The sequence below is a fragment of the Desmodus rotundus genome, chromosome 9, assembly GCF_022682495.2.
Source record: "Desmodus rotundus isolate HL8 chromosome 9, HLdesRot8A.1, whole genome shotgun sequence".
Classification (NCBI taxonomy): domain Eukaryota; kingdom Metazoa; phylum Chordata; class Mammalia; order Chiroptera; family Phyllostomidae; genus Desmodus; species Desmodus rotundus.
In genome coordinates, this window is record NC_071395.1 from 68,078,401 (window position 1) to 68,097,973 (window position 19,573).

Below are 19,573 nucleotides of genomic sequence, written 5' to 3' on the forward strand. Positions count from 1 at the left end.
ATGGAAGGAGACCTGACTTGGGGTGGTGAACAGACAACACAGTGTGCAGATGATGTGTTGTAGAATTAGGCACCTGAAACCTATATAATTTTTGTTAACCAGGGTCGCCCCAATAAATTCAGTAGAAAGGGGATAAAGAATAGAAAGTATTTATAGATGAAGAAAGGAAATAGGGGATTCAGAAATGACAGCCATTAAAAAATGTATGAGTTTCATACATTTCATCCCTTAACCAAAGGAAAAATAAGTGGCAGAAATTAATGTATAGATTATCACAACTATATACTAAAATACTGAAAAATTAACTTCTTACTAACATAAGGCATGTAATTAGGAGCAGAATCTAACCTTACAATCCTCTTACTTATTTATTCATCAGCTAAAACCCAAATAGTTTATGCTTACCTCTCTGAAGAGTGCACCATAAAACTGAACAATGTATGGGCAATCACTACTCCGCATTACTACATCCAAATCCATAAGAAGTTGTTTTTGTTCTTTTTCATCCACTGTTGACCGAATTCTCTGGAAAAGAATGACAAAAGATGTCATAAAAACATGAAACAACTTGAGAAACCTGAGAAAATATGCTATCACAAAAATACTAACAATTTCTAAGCAAACTTCAAAACTACTAACCCAACATAAAAATTATCATCTTTCTCATACCTTACAAGAACAATTTTTACCACAGGAAACCAAAATAGCACTAAGGCATTTTTATATTTAACAAAATAGCACTTGTAACTCTTTAAAGGACACAGCTTTCTAACCACAAGCATTCACTGATAATGTTGGAAGTTATGCAACAAAGTTCTTAGCCAGTGAAAATTAACCCATGTGCAAAAGAAAATCATAATGAAGTATACTTTAAACAATTTTCATGTGAATAATCACAGGCAGCTTCATATATACTTTTAATCACCATTTCAGAATTGTATGAAATCTAGGCATTCAATGCAAGAGCAGCCTTCATCACCCCTGGGATCCTGACACTGTGGCATCCTCATTCATTAGAGACAGAACACAGTTTAGAACAATAAAAGTGAGAACTGCTGTAGGGGCAGAACAGAGACCAACAGTCCACGTCTCCCCAGTGCTAGACTGAATTCTCCCCCTCCACCATACTTTCTGTATGGTGCAATCAAAGAGTTCTGCCTGACTCACCAACCTATGAATGCAGGGCAGCACAAACATGGTGAAGAAAACCTAAAACTTAGGAACAGAAGGCCCTTTGTCTTTTTCTAAGCTTATCAGGCCCTGGTCTGTACACTGCAGACCTAAGGTATATATCCCTGACCATCCGTACAACAACTAGCACAACCCTAAAATACTGCCCCCAAAAGGTTCGTATGCCCACCTCCTGCCCAGGACACGGAGATGGGCAGAGGGACAGTTCTCACTGCCCCAGAGAGGTAGGAAAGAAGTTCAGAAATTGTAAAACATTAATAATGAAGTTATAGTTTAATATGAAGGCATGCAAACAACTTTTGTTCTCATTAAAAAATGTCAAAATGTCACACTGTGCCACTGTGAATAATATAGCACATACTTACAAGGCAAGTTAGTATCAAAAAATACATAAGGTGGCACTTTGTCTTCCAAAGACTTCAAGGTATCTGTCCTCAATGTTCTTGAAAGGGATGAAGGCAGTCAATTAAGTTCTTGAGCCCATTTTACAGAAGAGAAGCCACAGGCACAGAGAGACACAAGAGAACGTATTCCATGTGACATGACAATATGCAGTTGTACAAGGAATAGAAGTAGGTTCTCTCATTTTCATTTCTTGCACTAAGTAGGAATTTCATGCATTTCAAATACAAACAAATTTAACTTTGCTACTTAAAATGTATAGCCTGATAGCTATAACTACTTCATACCAAATAAAATTTACTAACTGGCATCCATCTGTATGTGGTGATTTATTTAAAACTTTTACATTAACTTTCACTACACAGATAAACAAGAAAAAATGAAAAATATAAACAAAGTAAGACCAAAACATTTAAAATTAAGAAATGTCCCTTCTCTCTCTCCTATCTTTTCATAGCTTGGGGACTAATAATCTCACTTTTAAATCAACATTAGCATGTGTGCTCAAAAATGATACTTTTAGCCCTGGCTGGTGTGGATCAGTGAATTGAGTGTGGGCTGCAAACCAAAGGGTCGCCAGTTCGATTCCCAGTCAAGGCACATGCCTGGGTTGTGGGCCAGGTCCCCAGTGAGGGCCACATGAGAGACAACCAAACATTGATGTTTCTCTTGCTCTCTTTCTCCCTCCCTTCCTCTCTCTCCAAAAAAATAAATAAATAAATTAAATCTTAAATAAAAAGATACTTTTAAAAAGTCAAAACAGCCCAAAGCTATTCAAAAGATGATGTTAATAATTTTTGTAAACATTTTAACTACATTTATTCCTGTTTTAAAAGTATAACTTTAAAAGTAGAGCTGTGTAAATACTAATTTGGGAAGGCAATTGCTTTAAAAAAAACTTAATTATTCTACCTATATCTAAATTTAAAAGATAAACATCTGGTATTTAGAAGGAAATGGAAGAAAAACATCAAATGATCCTCTAGTTGGGGAAGATTTCCACCTACTAAAGAATTTTCACTATTAAAGTCTTAAAAACATATTTTTTCCTATTTTTAATCGCATATACTGTATGTATGGTATGTATATATTGGCAAGTTTAAATATACTAGCATGTATACTTATAAAATACTATTTTAAAAGATGTCCTCTTGCTAGTTTATTTTTTCCCAAAACTGGTTATATGCTTTTCTAAACTTAACATTTGTACAAATGCTTATATTTCCACTATTAGAAAGCATATTACAATCAAAAGCTCAATAGCTATCATCAATACCTGATTCGTGGGGACTATTCCTAAAAACACTGCTGTAGAGAGGATACATGCTATTATGTGAACTGGAGGCCTAACGCAAGTCCCAGCATTTGATTAATGTGCATTACTCAATCCCTGACAGGATTATTATTCACCAGAATGTAAAAGTAATTCCTGGCATAGCTCTAACCTCTGAGATCACCAGCATAGCAGGAAAATCTACTCATCTTAAGAATATTCTTTAATGCCACTACTAGTACAAAACAGAACATGGGGCCGCTGGAGGGCCGCACATGAAACTGACTTTGCTCCTGAATGCTTGTCAACAGGCTAAAGCCTTCTCATGCTCTCTGTCTGAACACCTGGTCTGAGTGACAGAAGTGGGCAGAAGAGCAGCCGCTGCCATTGCATCCGAATTGTTTGGAATTAAGCAAGTATAGCTGACTCTTAATTATACTAAAGTTTTAGGGTTGTATTGCAACATTTATTATATGTGAGTGCTTAATTAAAAAGACCTAAAGGACTCAAAAAGGGGATTAACTACAAACAAACTCCTACAATAGCGATAGTTTCAAACTGATATTAATTCAATAAATGATTAAAGTTGGAGGATATTAATGAGAATCAATTCAAAAGAGAATATTTAGTACCAAAAATTCTTCTAATAGAACATCAAAACACTGTGTATAAAAAAAAGACTTCTAGCATCTGAGATAAATAAGGCCAGAATTCTCTGTTATAAAGGAAGCGTAATCACCTAATATGGAACACATCAAGAACAGACTTACAGCTGTCCTTCACTGAGGGCACTGGAAAAGGAAAGCGCAAAGGTGGAGCCAGTTGTACTACCTGAAATTCTCTTGTAATTGGAATGTTCAGAAGTCAAATGTATTGATAAATGCCTTGAATTACAGGAAGTTTTATTTATTTATCACATGAATTTACAAGTTAGGCAAGGCTGATGTTTATTTGGGCTCAACAAACTTTTTTTTTTTCTCTTGTAAACAGTGGAGATGAAAACCTCACCCCAGTCGGTGGGGCAGGGGAGAGCGGTAGGGGGGGTGGGGAAATGGAGACAACTGTGCTTGAACAACAATAAAAAAGAAGAAAGAAAGAAAACCTCACCCCAGAGCACGTAATAGTTAAGAAAATCATCTCAATGACCTTACCTTTTAAAAAAGTTTCCTTTTCACCCAATTGTTAGAACTCATTAAAATCACTTGCTTCTGCACTATGGGGATACTGAGCTCTTTTACTTGTCACTGTTTTATGAACCTAGCTTAAGTAATTACATACATGCTCTTGGGACAAATTAGACTACAATTTTTAAAAATCAACCCACATTGCTTAGCCAACAATATTTTAAAATTGTTGTAAGTTTTACTTTATTTGGAACATATGTAGAGAAAACACTTAAAATCAAAATAAGAATTACTAGTCTACATATATAAGCAGTTTTCCACAGTGAAGAAATTTATATACTTGAAGCTAAAAATTTTTAAAAAATTATTGTCCAAATTTGTATTCAAGGTTGCCTTATACTCCTAATAAACTTTTAAAAGCGGGTTAATGCCAATAAAACAGCATGTAGCTACAGGTCAGCAATGCCAAAATGACTCCAATTAAAAGTCACTTAGAGATACAGGAACAAGAATCAATTAAACTCCCAGTTCTCAGTTTTATGACTATTAGGGTTATACACAGTTCCGAAAGCTCCCCTTTTCTAAAGCAGCCACTCCAACTCATGCCTTTGGCTGAACAGCCACAAATTCAGTTACTAGTAATTTGTATGGATTAGGCTGCAATGATACAAAGTTAACAAGTACCATGGGTCTAACTTCAAAATTTAAGTTAGAAATTGTCCCCTGATCCTCTTCTACCTCATATACGGAGCACAGCAACATCCGCTTTGTAAACAGTCCCAATCATATCAGAAATGCTAAAAAGTTGTTGAAAGTTTGTCTTTCTTTCCGTACAACATGGCAGCTAAAAGTCACTAAGAAATTTAAATGTTGACAGCTTATACTTGGCCACAAAAATTAAGGCACATTGTTATAATGGAAAGGGATTGGGAGAACTATCAAAACAAGTTCAGTGAAGAATTGCGACTGGGGGTGGGAAGAGGCAGAGAAAGGGAAGCAAAGAGGATGGGTGGAAATAGGCAGCATAACGCTCTCAAAGAAACTGCTTTGACCCCTCCCTAAGGAGACAATCTAATAGCACTACTGTTTTTTTGTTTGTCTTCCTTTCCTAAATTAATTTTCCGGGGTCAGGAGAGACAAGAAGAAGGGATAAAGGGAAAGAATACACTGTAATGATGACCCAACAGTTATTATGGGGTAAGGCTACAATGGCTCAACTGTGGCAACGGAAAGGAAGAAAGGCTGACAACACAATGGCTAAGGAATCAGCTTTCGAGGAAGCAAAGTAAGAAATGCCCACAGAGTAGGTCCTCAGAAGCAGGTCACCAAGGGCATTGTGCCTAGGGGCTAAATAAGGTCCTAGTGGATTCTGGAAGCAGTCCCTGCCAACCACTCTGATTCCGAGCAAACGTTTCCATCTCCATGTCAAAATTCTCAAAGACACTCAGTTGCTAGAGATGCCAGACATACACCAAAGCACCGGGCTGGCCTGGAAATGACCCCAGTCTGAGTCTGCCTGTGTCCTGAAGTGAGAACTCCTGACTCTTGCCAACTGAGAGCTTTTCTCCCTACCAACTCAAGCTAAAAGTTTAGGCAGAAGACAAGCTATATCTCGTGAACAATGTGTGCACGGAGAAGGCCCTCTGAGTCACCTGATCCCACTTCTGCTTAGCAAAGGGGAAAATTAGGTCATCATACACTTGAAAGACTCAGAGTAAAGAAAGACCAATGATGCATCATGTATGTTCTTGATTAGTAACAGTAGTTCCGCAGTATGTGTGACAGACATTAGTTCCTAGAATCTGAGCATTCCAGGCAAAAAAGATACAACTTATCTGCAAACATATCAGGGATCAAGACCTGAGGAGCCCAGGAACTGACTTTAGAAAGACAGGGTTGAAAATAGCAACAGAGTAAAATATGCTCACAAAACACCTGTCATTGCTGATATTTTTTGTTTCTGTTTTGAAATGGAGAAAATATATTGAGGGATGCAATGTGGGGAACAGAGGAAATGGGATAACTAATGTGGAAGGGCATGCCCACTAGCCCTGGTAGACAAGGTCTCTAAATTCTCACCTAACAAATTCTTGTCAGGTCTTTGTAGGGCTCCAGGAAGAGGAGTGACTCATATCCCTGCTGCTCATATTTATCTTCAGCTGCAAACGTGAAAGAGGGGTGAGTTCCCCAATTAGAAATTAGGGCACAGACACAATGAAACCCAGTAAGGTGATGGATTCAATAACTATGCAGAAACTCAATGTATGGCTTTAAAAATTATTCTAGGCATTGATTAAAACAATTTGACATGGGATAAAATAATGCAAGATATTAATATTTTGGCCATTAGCAATGCAAAGTGTTATTTTCAATATACCACCAACCCAAATCAGAACACCAGAAGGTATTTACTTTTCAGCAAAGTTATGTGGGATCTGCTATCACTTGAAGGTAGATAAAACTCGTATCTCAGTGTTTGTGGCACATTAGGTAAGCACCAATCATCATCTAAGGCTCCGTAAGTATTTGTATTCTACATTTCAAGTAATTGTCAAATGTCTTGTCAAATGGTATGACGCCAGAAAAACCACTGATGGGGCAAGAATGAAATCAAAAGTTCCCTGTGTTGACCTTTTGTCCCAAGTGACACTGATAAATATCACCCACATGGAAATCCTAGAACCGATACATGAGTGAACATATCACATGCGATCTCAGGTAGAACTCTCCACAGAAAATAAAAAAGTGATACAATGAAGGTCTGACAGTCTTTGCTTTAAAAATCAAAAGATGAAAAACAACAAGAATTACTGTAATTGATATAGTTATAAAAACATTTTGAAAAATGTGTTTATCTTCAGGGATATACAAATACCAATACTTTTCTGCCATAAATGCACCCTTGTTCATTAAGTATTCCTTGCTAAAGGCCACTTCTAAGGTTACTGTCTTTAAATAAAATATGAAGGGGAGTCCATCTCCAGTTAGCAGCTGACTTCGGATCAACTTAATGATGTAGGGGATAAAAGAGCAAGGATTACACTCAGATCCCTGATGGTCTCCTTGCATCCTAACAAGCATTCTGATCTGTACAGACAGACAGACTGCTTTCCGAGCAGGAAGTCCAGAATTTAGCTCAAATGCAAAGCTGGAAAACCCCAGAAACTACCACAAAACATCACTTTGCTACCACCTTCCTCTGGGCTGTGGGAGATCTTAGGCATTTTTACTTTCCTTATTTTAACATAAGATTCACAGTTTCATCTTCACCTGCTAAGGAGTCTTTTAAGTAGATCACAAATAAGAATGCCCATGACATCTCTCAACGTCATCGCTAATACGTTCCAACCAGATGGTGACAGTAGTCAAAATAAACAATAAAAAAAGCCAAGTATTTGGAATGCTGATCACAGGTGCAAAAATGGTTTTCATGTCAAAGAGTAACAAATAGTGTCTGTTAAATGGATTGAGATTATGACAACACTAAGGCAGGAAGAAAGGAAACTAAATCTTGACTGCAAAACCATCCAAGTCTTTAGAATCAATTTAGTGAACTCTCAATTGTATCTTAGTCAAATTAATTAATTCATAGTCGTACCTCCCATTCTTCTGAGAATACTGAGGCCCAATTAATTCCCTATCTCCTGCTATGCATCATCAGAGAGCCTGGGAGATTAGATCCAAAAACATATGCAATATTTTGTCGTGGGAAGAGCGGCCCTGAGCACAAAGTTAATGGGACAAGCTCGTATATCATGATAAGGGTGTTACCATTTTCTTCCTCCTTACTTATTATATCATCCACATGTAAAGGACACAACATTAATCTTAGCATTAACATTTTTGAGGGCCTACATACAGATCATAAATGACAGACAGTTACTTCAGTATCCACAACAATCAAGTGCAGTACGAGTAAAAATCTGATGTATAACCAATTTCAGAGGCATGACCACAAGACAACAAAGAATGATACAAAAGTGTGCATGAGGTATACCAAATATTGGTTCAGATGACCCTCGTTTTGAGTAAGGTGTGGTAAGACATGTTTTCCTCCAAGTAACTATGTAAGCTGGGATATGGTACTATGTCACAATTCAGTCAAATCAACCAAGTGCTGGTAGAGAGTTTCAGAAACTAGGTATCAGAATGTTCAGAAACACATCATGGTTGGTTGAAGTTCACCTACAGCAACCAGTTCCAAACTGTCCCACTTGGACCCCAAAGGTTTCCTCAGAAGTCACACCCCGTGGACTTCCAAGAGCAGTAGGCAGGTTTCCCCCTCCTATCCCTTACATCAACCAGAATCATACTAATTTTATCTATTTTATTTACTGGGGTATATATGTAATTCTGTTAACTAAATGAACGCACACTGAAAACCACTAAGAGCAACAGCAAAAGAAACACATGTATACTAGGAATTCCAACCCCAACTCCACAAGGGACCCAAGTTCAAAACCAAGGCTGACTAGAGGGCAACCCTGACACATCTTTGCGATATGTCCACTCCTGGAAGTGACCCACTTACACTTTCATTTGCAACACCACAACATTTAAGCAACATTAGAAGCATAAAATAATATGGCTCAATCAACTATGTATTTCTTAATGAAGCCACATAATCTAGCCAATCAAATGAGAGCATAAGACACTGGAATCAGTCTGAATTCAAAATGAGATAGTCATGAGTGTGCATCCCACAAGTGATCTGGATAGTCAAACACTAGCTAGCACTGTGGCCTTTCAAAATACAACAAAACTGCCTAACAAAACACTCTTTACTGTCAGAAAAAAGCATTTTCAATTTAAGGCCGCCCTATCAACTATCATTCTAGTGCTCTCAGAACAATGTGCAAGACCGATGTTTAAATACTAAAATGAACCTTCTCTAATAATGCTAATAACAGTCCCTCCCAAAATTACTCAGTAAGAACTTGTGACAGAAATGACAAGGCCCCAGCAGTAGCAGGGAAAACACACCAAGCCATTCTGTGTAGAGCCCTGCCCTTCCCTACCTGCAATACCCTCTGCACCAAGGAGGCCTTTCTAATGAGCCAATGAAACCTCAGTCTGCTCAGGGATGAGCCGGACTGGGGGAGGCTGACCCTGTCAGATGTAGGGCTCTGATCCTTCCCAGAAGGCCTAGGGGTTAACCAAGATGGCAATTCCAGCTCAAGGACACTGAAGTCAAGATCCAAACACCAAAGAGAAGCAGGAATGCAGGAATCAAGGTCAGGTTACAGCCAGCGATGGGGAACACTCAAATCAATGCAACAGGAGAGTTGGAAGAGAAAGAACATTGAGTATTGAAGAAACAAGACAAGTCAGGCAGATCACCAAGAAAGGGAAATTAACTGAACCCCTTTAACACAGGGTCACATCATTAATTTAGTCTGGCCTGAGCACCTAGCTTCAACCAGCCAATTTGTTTTTCTGGTTAACCCAGATTACTTTCAAGTAGAAGACTAAAAGCTCATAATGATCAATGGTGACAACCTTAACATAACACCTTGCTATCCCCACCTACCTGCACAATATTAGTTCCATTCTCCAATGAGATGACAGTTTCATTCCAGCATTAACCCTCCAATAACAACTCCATTGCCTTCCATCTTTAGCAACAGCAATTTCGTTCCTTTATGTTGCCTCTCATTTTCATTCTTTCCTACTCTACCCTGTTTTTTTCTCTCAGAGCCCACAGACAGGAACAGGGTATGCATACATTCAAGAAATCAGTCTGGACATAAGTCTGTTGGAAGACAACAGGGAAGCTGGTAGTCTAGGCAAACCAGACTGACTGCAGGCAGGGAAGGGTGGGGACACACGGTAGGGACTTGAAGGTACAGATCATTCCTCCCTGTGTTAGCAATGTCTTTGTCACTCCACTCACTTCCAACCCATGGGCCTGCACTATGGCACCTCAGCTACTCTCTCATAACTCCTGTGTCCCTGGATTTACTGTGACATTTTGATTCTGATCATCTGTGGATCTAAATCTCCTGTGTGTGTCTCTAATCCTAGCTCAGAAACCTAATCCTGAGTGCTTCTTCAAATGTTTGTTCTGAATCTAGGGCCTTTTTGTATGATTAGCCCTGCCAGTGGGCTAACCATGCACCTACTTTACCTAGAGGACAGTCATTGTACATGTCTAATGTTTTCACTCAGTGGTTACCCCACTATCATGCAAAGTGGGCACTGCATATTATTGCCGAGGATGCTGACCAAAGTCTGAGGTACCCAGCCAGAGTCTAAGGTTGTCCTTCCTCAGCTTTGGAAGACCCTGGGGAAACAATGACTTTCCCCTCAGCAGCCCTATGACTCCGTCATTCAGGCAGAGTTAGAAAAACTAGTAGTCCTACTACCACTCACAGACGAGTAAGGTGCATCTCCTCGGGGCTGTGCAATTAAAACTGAAGGGTTAAAATTTTCCACATGTCTGGTCCTAACATGAAACCTCACTGTCAACTTAAGGACTGTCCTCAAGCCAAAGGTCAAAAAATTATTCTAAGTATAACTCTTACAATGTTATGTTATTGAATCTGATATACTATATCTTAACCGATTTTCAGATTAACTTTTGGAGATAATTATTTCTGGTAACCAAGAAGTCATCTTTTCAAACATTTCTTCTATTTGGTAAAATAAACTTGGGGAAGGGCTCCCTCAAAACTAAAAATTAGAAATAATAATTATTTAATTATCAGGCTATTACACAGTTTAATTCTTTACAAATACTGCAAGTAAATCTTAAGGATAATTCAGGATAAGCTTAATATCTAATATAGTACTCTTTCTATAGTCCCAAAGTGCATATTAACACTAGTATAGTGCTACTTCGAGAATATTTCTCATTTCACCAACAGCAATAGAAAACTCACAGGACTGTGAACCATTGTCCCATAGTTCATTTAAATCTCTACAGTCCTAATTTCAGAACTAAACAGAGTGGGCGCTCAATAATTCACTTTCTACGTGTATAATGTCAAATTGAACTCCTTAATTACACATTGCTTCCACATATCTGTCCTTGTCAATCTGGTTTGTGTGCCTAAATAATGAGGGAACTAACTATCGTCGGTGTGATGAAGAGCTAAGCTTTTTCGAAGAGACCAACAATAAATATGTTTTAAAATTTATAGTATATGGCATATAACAGTCATCACATTGGTATCAAGCACATCCCATCAACACATTGATTAATATGTCGTATTACCACCCTCTTCATGCTAAACTATCATGCTTGCTCAAGAATTCAAGGTGATAAAGGTAGACAGTATCAAATAGTAGGTATATATGTGACTATTAGCAATCTGTAGGTCCCAAGACGACCTTAGAAGTATTTCTCAAGAGTTGAGATTTTTAAAAGCATCACAACAGAGGCTCTCAAAATAAGGTCAAATTACAAATGGCGGACAATAATTTTGTATTTTCAATTTCAAATTCCTTATAAACTTGGGTATGTATTAAACAGTTCCAAATGTTATCAAATTAAGAAAAACTTTTTTAATGTCAAGATGAAGTACCTTCTTTATTTACCTTTAAAACCTATTAATCATGGCTAACTCAGATTACTAAAACAGATTACACTGTTGATTAACACAGTGAAGCACACACAGCACAAACTGAAAAAAGCAGAACATGATTACTTGAAAGTACTTTCCCTAGTACTGGGGAAAAAAGCTAGAACTTTAGTTAGTAGGACAGATTTTCCTTAAGACCCAGCTGAGTAAGAGTGTCATGCGCAGATGATGCAGGGCGATGCAACGCACGTCCAGGAGAGTCTAAATAAAATGACTCTGTACTTACACAGCAGTGGCACAAAATGAAAAGAGAAATAATTCACATTCTAATAAAAACATTTTATTTTGACACATATTCCAGAGCAAAGGTCTTAGCATCTTCATCTTTAGAAGTCTATGGGTTATATGCAAAATTTCACACATGTATTCATCTTCCTAAGAAAAATGTCTATAGTTCTCATCACATTGTAAAAGAAAATGACCAAAAACATGATTAAGAATACATACAGAGAATCAAATTTTCCCAGGATTAATTTCTCATTAGTTTCACATGACCCAAGAAAGAGAAATGCTGAACAATGAAGGAGGCTAAATAGTAACATTTTGCTCACAATAAACTTTAACACAGGTAGTCTTTTGTATTATATAATATGAATCCACTCCCCAAAATCAAGTAAGAAACTGAGGCTCCTTTGATAAACTCTCAAAATAGGGGATTAAGTGGAAGACGGTTATAGATTGTCTGCAAGCCCATTCTCAATTATTGCAAACTGGGACATTATTTATAGCTCTAAGAATTTTAAGTTTAATGACAGTATCCAAATCTTTTTCTTTTTCTCTTTAAATTGCCCCTCACCCCAATTGTTAATTTTCAAAAGATATTTTACACAGAGTAAATATTCATTAAATATCTGAACAAATTACAATTACAAGGGCCTATTAAGAGTTGGATGGAAACCATCAGTTCTTCACAGGTAGCAACATAAGCCTGCCAGGTACAGTCTATGGACCAATCTCCGTATCTGGCCATTCTTGATTTTTGTTTTTAAATGAACACATCAAATGGCATGACACCCACAATCAGGACAGAATGTGACAGCATTATCACACGGTATGCATTTCAGTACAACTTTCCAACCAGGGAACAGGGCAGTACTGAGTGGAGATGAAATAAACAAACAGAAGCCCAGCCGGTCAGGACCGAGTAAGGTTGAGGTTAGTGGCAACAGCATGTGCGTGGTTTCCAGGAAACCTTCAGTAAGACTGCTGTTAGCCCTAGCCCCGCACCCTGCCCAACCCAGTGCGCTGCCTCTTCTTCCAGCTCCCCGCCTGGCTCAGTGCAGCACTGCCCTGCTCCCAGGGGTGCAGCCGCCTGGCCTGAACTCACCTTGGCAGTGGAAGGGCCTGAAGTATAAAACATGTTAATGCATCATGCCAAAAGTGCAGTGAACGTGCATACTTCATACACTTACGGTTCCAGAGAGAGAGAAAACGTGCCACCGGTAAGACAACCTCTACACAAAACGTCCACAAAGAACTCAGAGAAACAGTTTTATAAACACCCATATTTACCAGAAAAGTAAGAACAGATCAATAGTAGTATTACCACACCAAGAAATTGTACCTAATGGATTAAAGTACCAAAAATAATTATGGGCTTCACCTACTTTAACTGCCATTATTTGTCCACTTGGTTTGTGGACCATTTTGTTGACAGAACCATAAGCTCCTCGTCCAATTTCTCCAAGGTCTTTCAAGTCCTCTGCAGTGAAATCCCAGTGTTGCTCAGGGGAGATCTTCAGTTTTCCTGACGACTCAATGCTGTGTGTTCTCAGTCTCTCTCTGTTAAAATATTAGGAAGCAATTTCCACATTTTAAATAGGTTTTTAATTTTTTATTTTAGCCAGCAGTGATTAATGTGTAGGAAATTGGTTTTCTCATAATTTGCTACAACAGTCTGACTTCCAGATCCGGGGAGTTTTTTTTTATTTGTATCAACTTGGTTTTTTGCACATTGACTTAAGAAAGGCCTAAATTTAGGTAATCAATAAACGTGGCTTTAATGGGATTCATCAAACCAATTTTCATTTATGGAAGAAACTAATTCTACAAACCAGTTTTGATTTCCAAACATAAGATCTTTTTCAATTTTGCAAAATGCATTACCAAATGTGGAATCCTAGAAGCTATAAACCCAATTTCCAGAAAGCTCTTATCCTACCTTACCCAACACTATTCCAGGTCCTCACTCCCTAGAACAGCTGTTCACAAATGTTGCTGCACACTAGAATCATCTGCAGAGACTGTTTAAATCCCACAGCAATTAAATCGGAATATCCAGGGACAAAAGGCAGGAAAGTGTATTTTTAAAGATCCCCAAGTGATTCTGGCAAAATCTGTGAGACTCAGCACCTCAGTGCACTGCCCTGTTCATATGAATGCCACGCTGAGGTGGGGGGAAACAGGAAAATGAATAGTCAGCTGGATCTAAGAGGAGGACTGTCCCATGCTTTTCAAATTTGAAACTTTTAGCCCTCGTTCCATAGATAAAGCAATGGGATGAAAACAGATGGTTTATGGAAAAATGTGCTCACTCATAACAGATTTTGATTAAATAAAAATATCATCTCCCAAATTCCAACTGAGATCAACATATTAACTTCCAACCATAATTTGTAAAAGAGCAAATCGAAAGAAAAATGTAAAATTAATGTCCTCTCTCTTTTTCTCTCTCTCTCACACTCACACACACACAGAATGTAGGAATAAACTGTATCAAATGAGAGTGAAGCAAACACAGAGAAAAACATTCCACTGAATATCATCCACATTTTTTCAATTTCATATTAAATGATCAGGATCTTTTTTAAAACCTGGTCTGGTGATACAAGCAAAAGTTTATGTGATTGGTTCTTTATCTTTCTTCTTCCAAATTTATGAATGTTTCTCACATATTTTGGGGTTTTGTAGCTATATTTAAAGTTCTCAAAATATTTGAATTTTAAAAGTGCTCCCCCAGAACAGCCATGTATACTAGTATTAATAATAACTAAGATTTGGTCAAAAGGTACAAACTTCCAGTTATAAAAATCAGTAAGTCCTGGGGATGTAATGGTGACTATAGTTAATAATACAGTACTCACATTGTGTAACTGAAAGTGGCTGAGATCATAGATCTTTAAAGTTCCCATCACACACGAATTTGTAGCTATATGTGCTGATGGACATTAACTAGGATTACTGTGGTGATAATTTCACAATATACAGAAATATTTAATCATTAAGTTGTATACCTAAAATAAATATGATGTTGTCAATTATACCACACGCACACACAAAAAAAATTATACCTCTCCAGGTGAAAAAAATAATAATAGCCAAAATTCAAGATTATAGTTCAAAAATTAATACACTTTGTCTAAATAACAGCTTAGTGAACTAGCATTCCAAATGTCAGATTGTTAGATCATAATATCAATGTCATAACACCAGCTTTCATTCATACAGGTTCTTTCCACTTCACACAATGCTTTCACCAACATTACTTATACACCAGAACCTAGAGTCAAAGAAGCCCAGAAATCAGTAGATTTTGAAATGGAAATCAAATCCAGGGACTAATTTTCTCAGTAATCTTTTTCATGAAGTAGACAAATTAAGCCAAGAAATGTTCTGATATAAAGAAGTTTCACTACTTGTAATGATTATTGTTCTATGAACAGTGGCAAGTAAACACCATCTCTACGAAATACACAGTACAAGCCTACCACTGAGGGAACAGAACAAAGGTCATTAAAATTAGGTGTAAATTGGAAGCAACATTTTTTAAGTCTCCACTAATTCAACGGTTGTAGCAGAAAGGCTCTAAGAGGGTCCCTGTGACCCCCACTTCCTTGGTGTGCCCATCTTTATGTAAGCTCCTCTGTGAGTATAGATGGGACCTGGAACTTACTTCTAACCAATAAAATATGGTGAAGGCGATCCCTCTCATTATCCCACTGTGTTCTAGAGCATTTACTGCTAGCATTCCTAATACAGCAAACGAATGATATTTCATTACTACATAAAAATTACAGAACGGCAGCTATTATGTATCTATTAAAGATTGAGTTTTAGAATTATGGAATATCTTGGCTGATAGTTTAGCTTATGCTATAGCCTGCTGTATGGTTTCTAGAGAAGGTCCTTTTTTTTTCTTTTTCTTCTCCAAGGTGAAGAGATTGACAGCTAAGGGATGCGGGTTACCTACTCGGACCAATGAAAATGGTCAAAAATTGGGCAAGGTTAACAGATGCACAACTCTGACTAAACTAAAAGCAACTGAACTTTACAGTTTAAATGGGTGAGTTGTATGGTATATGAATTATATCTTAATAAAGCTGCTAAAAATAAAACATGAACAGGAGAATGTGATTACTACCCAGAGTTCTGTCTTTTCATTTAGATAGGAAAAGAGTTATGAACACCACAGAAAAATATACTGTGGGATGTCACCAAGACATGTTCATAGAACCTTCAATAATACTGGGCTGGCAATCTTTTCAGTGATACTGAATCAATTTTACAGCTGTTGGTCTAAATGTCAGTCCAACCATGATGTTTTAGTCCTTCAGAGAAGGGCTGTATGCAGACAGATACAGTGCTCTAGGGACTCGCCCTGGACAGCTGCCCTGAACCTTCACCATTAAACCCTAGCAGTCAATCACTGAGGCAGCTGTACTAAGTAGCCAAAAACTTAGTTGCAGTTTTTCATCTTAAGGCAAATCTGTCAAACAAGATTTAAGTGTTCCTTCTATATAGTACACAGTATCAGGAATTCCTAACTGTTTTATTATTAATTTCTTGCCTGAGAATTCAACTCAACTCCATAAACCTAAAAGATATCCCCAATGCCATTGCCCTGTCGATAAATAAGTTCTGCCTATGAACTTGTATTTACTCACATTCCTTCTAAAACATGTGTTAAGTACTCTACATGGGCAATTTTTAACAAAGACATCCCACCAGTCTTATTTTGTTTTGTGTTTTTGGTCCACTCAGGAAATAAACAAGGGGTTAAAGGTTCCAAATTTCAAACTAACTCAAGACAGAAATACAATCCCAGCCCCTATCAAATCTTCTCTATAAAAAAGTCCATAGAAAAATGAGTAAAATTCTCCTTGGTATTTAAAGGTCTTTAATATGAAAACAAGTTTCAGTTGTTTTTGTTATAACATGACTTGTAATTAAACTATCAAATGATACACATTCTAGTTTAAAAAATCAGCTACATACTAACATTTTTAATACCTAAGATCACAAAACTGAATTAAATAGTTTATCTCTTGAATACAGTATCTCAAACAGCATGTATTTTTAAATCAATATTAACATCAGGGATGCTATTTAGACATAGACTGAAATTACCATTACGATATTCTCTCCTATATAAATGTAAGTAGAATTTTAACGGCAATATAAACTTCGGTGAAATCTATAGATACCAACAATAAGAATTAAAATCTGGGGAAAAAATCAATTGACTTTATTGATGAATTTGAATCAAATTTGAAAAAACAATTCATATACATAGAGTATCTTACCACCAGATTCACTGATTACTAGACTCGATGTATGTCTCATGGGTTAATATCTTCATGTTCCTTCTCAAAGGCTACATGCCCTATCATTATAAAGAGATGCCATATAAGTGAATGGAATACATCAAAGATTTTAGGGGTTACCTCTCCCAATTGCTTAAGGAAACACTTATTCTTCCATACCTCATCTTCCCATGCAGAGGAATCTGGTCTCTCATCTGAGCCCTTTACTGACTGATCGGTGAATGTGGAGGAAGAAATGAACACACTCAGTTCAGTTTTTCTCTTTCGAAGCTAGCTGGCCTACAGAGAGGGTGTGTACGGCTGTCTCTCTAAGAGACACTCATGGGGTGGGTAAGCCCACTTACTCAAGGGCAGAGGGAGTTAGCCAACTATTCTGCCCTCATGTGTTACAGCTACATTTCTGTCTGGCTCCTGCATCTCTCTCAATTGGTTCCAAACACAAATTGAAAGGAGGCTTCTTCATTATTTACTAGACTTCCATATAACCAAGATCCATAAATTTTTTAAAGTTTTACCAGGTACTGGAAAGGAATAAAACTAAATGCAATTATGCAATTCCTAGGGTTCAAAGAGAAAAAAAATACCTTCAACGTGACCTAAGATCCTCCAGGCTCCGAGAGTTTCATAGCTATGTGATAGGCCCTGACACTGGTTCCCTGTAGTCCCCTTGTAGAGTGCACTGAACCTGAGTTATACCTGGAGCTTTAAGGTCCTTGGTTCACCACTTTTGGAAAAAGTTCACCAAGAGTCTCTCTCAAGGGCAGCAGGGATCATGTGCAGTCTGCTAAATGTAATTTCTGTCCTAAGATACAATTTCTGTCCTAAACTACATACAAGTCCTGGGGGGGGGGGATATGAATAGTAGAAAATACAGTTATTGAGAAGATAGGGGGAAAGTAAAACTCAGCAGCAACCACAGGTTGCCCTTACTTGCTAATAGCTATTTGCCTACAGTTGTACTTCCCCGACTTCTTTTTGGGTATCACTCTCTTAAGAATAGGAACTGTATTTTATCAGAAATGATTCCTAAATATCCCTCAGGTTTCCTTTCATAATTTCCTATGCATAATTTTACACAGGTTAACCTTAGCTGCCTTCAGTGAACATTCTGTAGGGCTCCAACCCCAAGCCCTTCGGTCGTTAGCCTGGGAAACTCACCACAAGGCCCTGTGGCGATCACTGTCAAATATCCACACTCCTCTTCTTTTCCCTAGGATCTTCTGGTATTCGGGGCAGCAATACACCCAACTGCTACCCTCCCCAACTGCTATGGACTGAATTGTGCCCCGCCCCCAGCCCCGCCAAATTCCTGTGAAAGCCCTAACCCCCGCTGTGACTACTGAAGACAGGGCCTATAGGAGGTAATTAAGATAAAGTGAGGTCCTTATGATGGAGCCCGGATCTGATAGGAACCATGTCCTTATAAGAGACACAGAGAGCTGCTCAAACAGGAGAGCCTCTCCCCCACCCTCACCTGCACAAAGAGGTCATGTGAGCACTAAGTGAGATGGTTACCACCCATAAACCAAGAGAAGAAACCTCAGAAGGAAACCTACCTTGTCAGCACCTTGATCCTCCCAGCCTCCAAAACCATGAGAAATAAATTTCTGCCCAGTCTGTGGCATTTTGTCATGGCAACCCAAGCAGACTAAGACCCCAAATTTCCCTGCAGTTAGAGGCAGTAATACAAATGTACTACTGAAAAGGAGTTGACTTGGCTAGAAGAAAGGTCCTTTTATCCTTTTTCCCCTTTCTCCTTCTTGTTGCCTGATGACTGGAATTCCAGCCACCCTTGACGCCCTTGAGAATGGAAACCATTTACTGAGAATAAAGGAGCAGAAAATTAAAGAACTGTATTTACTTATTTATTTACTTATTTTTTATTTGAGAGAGAGAGGAAGGGGAGAGAGAGAAAGGGAGGGAGGGAGGGAAGGAGAGAGGGAGGGAGAGAAAAGGAGAGGGAAGGAGAGAGGAGACAGGTGGGAACAGGGTGGGAGGGATCGGGAGGAAGAGGGCAAGAGAGCTGGGTCCTCCTTCTAAAGCTTTTTATCTGCTCACTAAAGGCAAGAATCTTAAGGGAGGTCCCAGGGGAAGATCTCAATAGGCTATGCATCAGCTCTTCAGGTGAGTCCTTTCAGGGTCATGGTCACTACTGATTGGTCAGTGCTGGGGGCGGGGTTCGTTAGTCACCACAGGTGGTCGTGATGTCAGTCAAGGTGTAGCCCCACCTGGACTTACTGCTTTTCTGGGCCTGGAGCTGAAACACAACTGAAGCCTAGATTTATTTCTAGTTTGCCCAAAACTCTGTCTCTGTGGTCAACAGACCCGAGGCTTTGTTCCTAATATTATTTGATGTGGGTCAGAACCTCACTGTCTTAAGGGCTTAATGCTTAAGGCAGTGGTCATGCCAAGGGCCTTTATGGGAGTCAGATGAGGCTATTCTCTAGCCCCCTTGTT

General features: G+C 38.4%; 1 protein-coding gene across 3 annotated transcripts in view; it reads right to left on the reverse strand.

Annotated features, from left to right (window-relative positions):
- Nucleotides 1–19,573, reverse strand: part of MAP2K4 (mitogen-activated protein kinase kinase 4) — a 109,505-nt gene that overhangs the window by 41,125 nt on the left and 48,807 nt on the right. For all 3 annotated transcript variants that reach the window (XM_053930610.1, XM_053930611.1, XM_053930609.1), the window contains 2 exons: nucleotides 13,181–13,355; nucleotides 406–525 (listed from right to left, as the gene is read on the reverse strand). In XM_053930610.1, coding sequence (XP_053786585.1) covers nucleotides 406–525; nucleotides 13,181–13,355 — 295 coding nt within the window. The remainder of the gene's footprint in view (nucleotides 1–405; nucleotides 526–13,180; nucleotides 13,356–19,573) is intronic.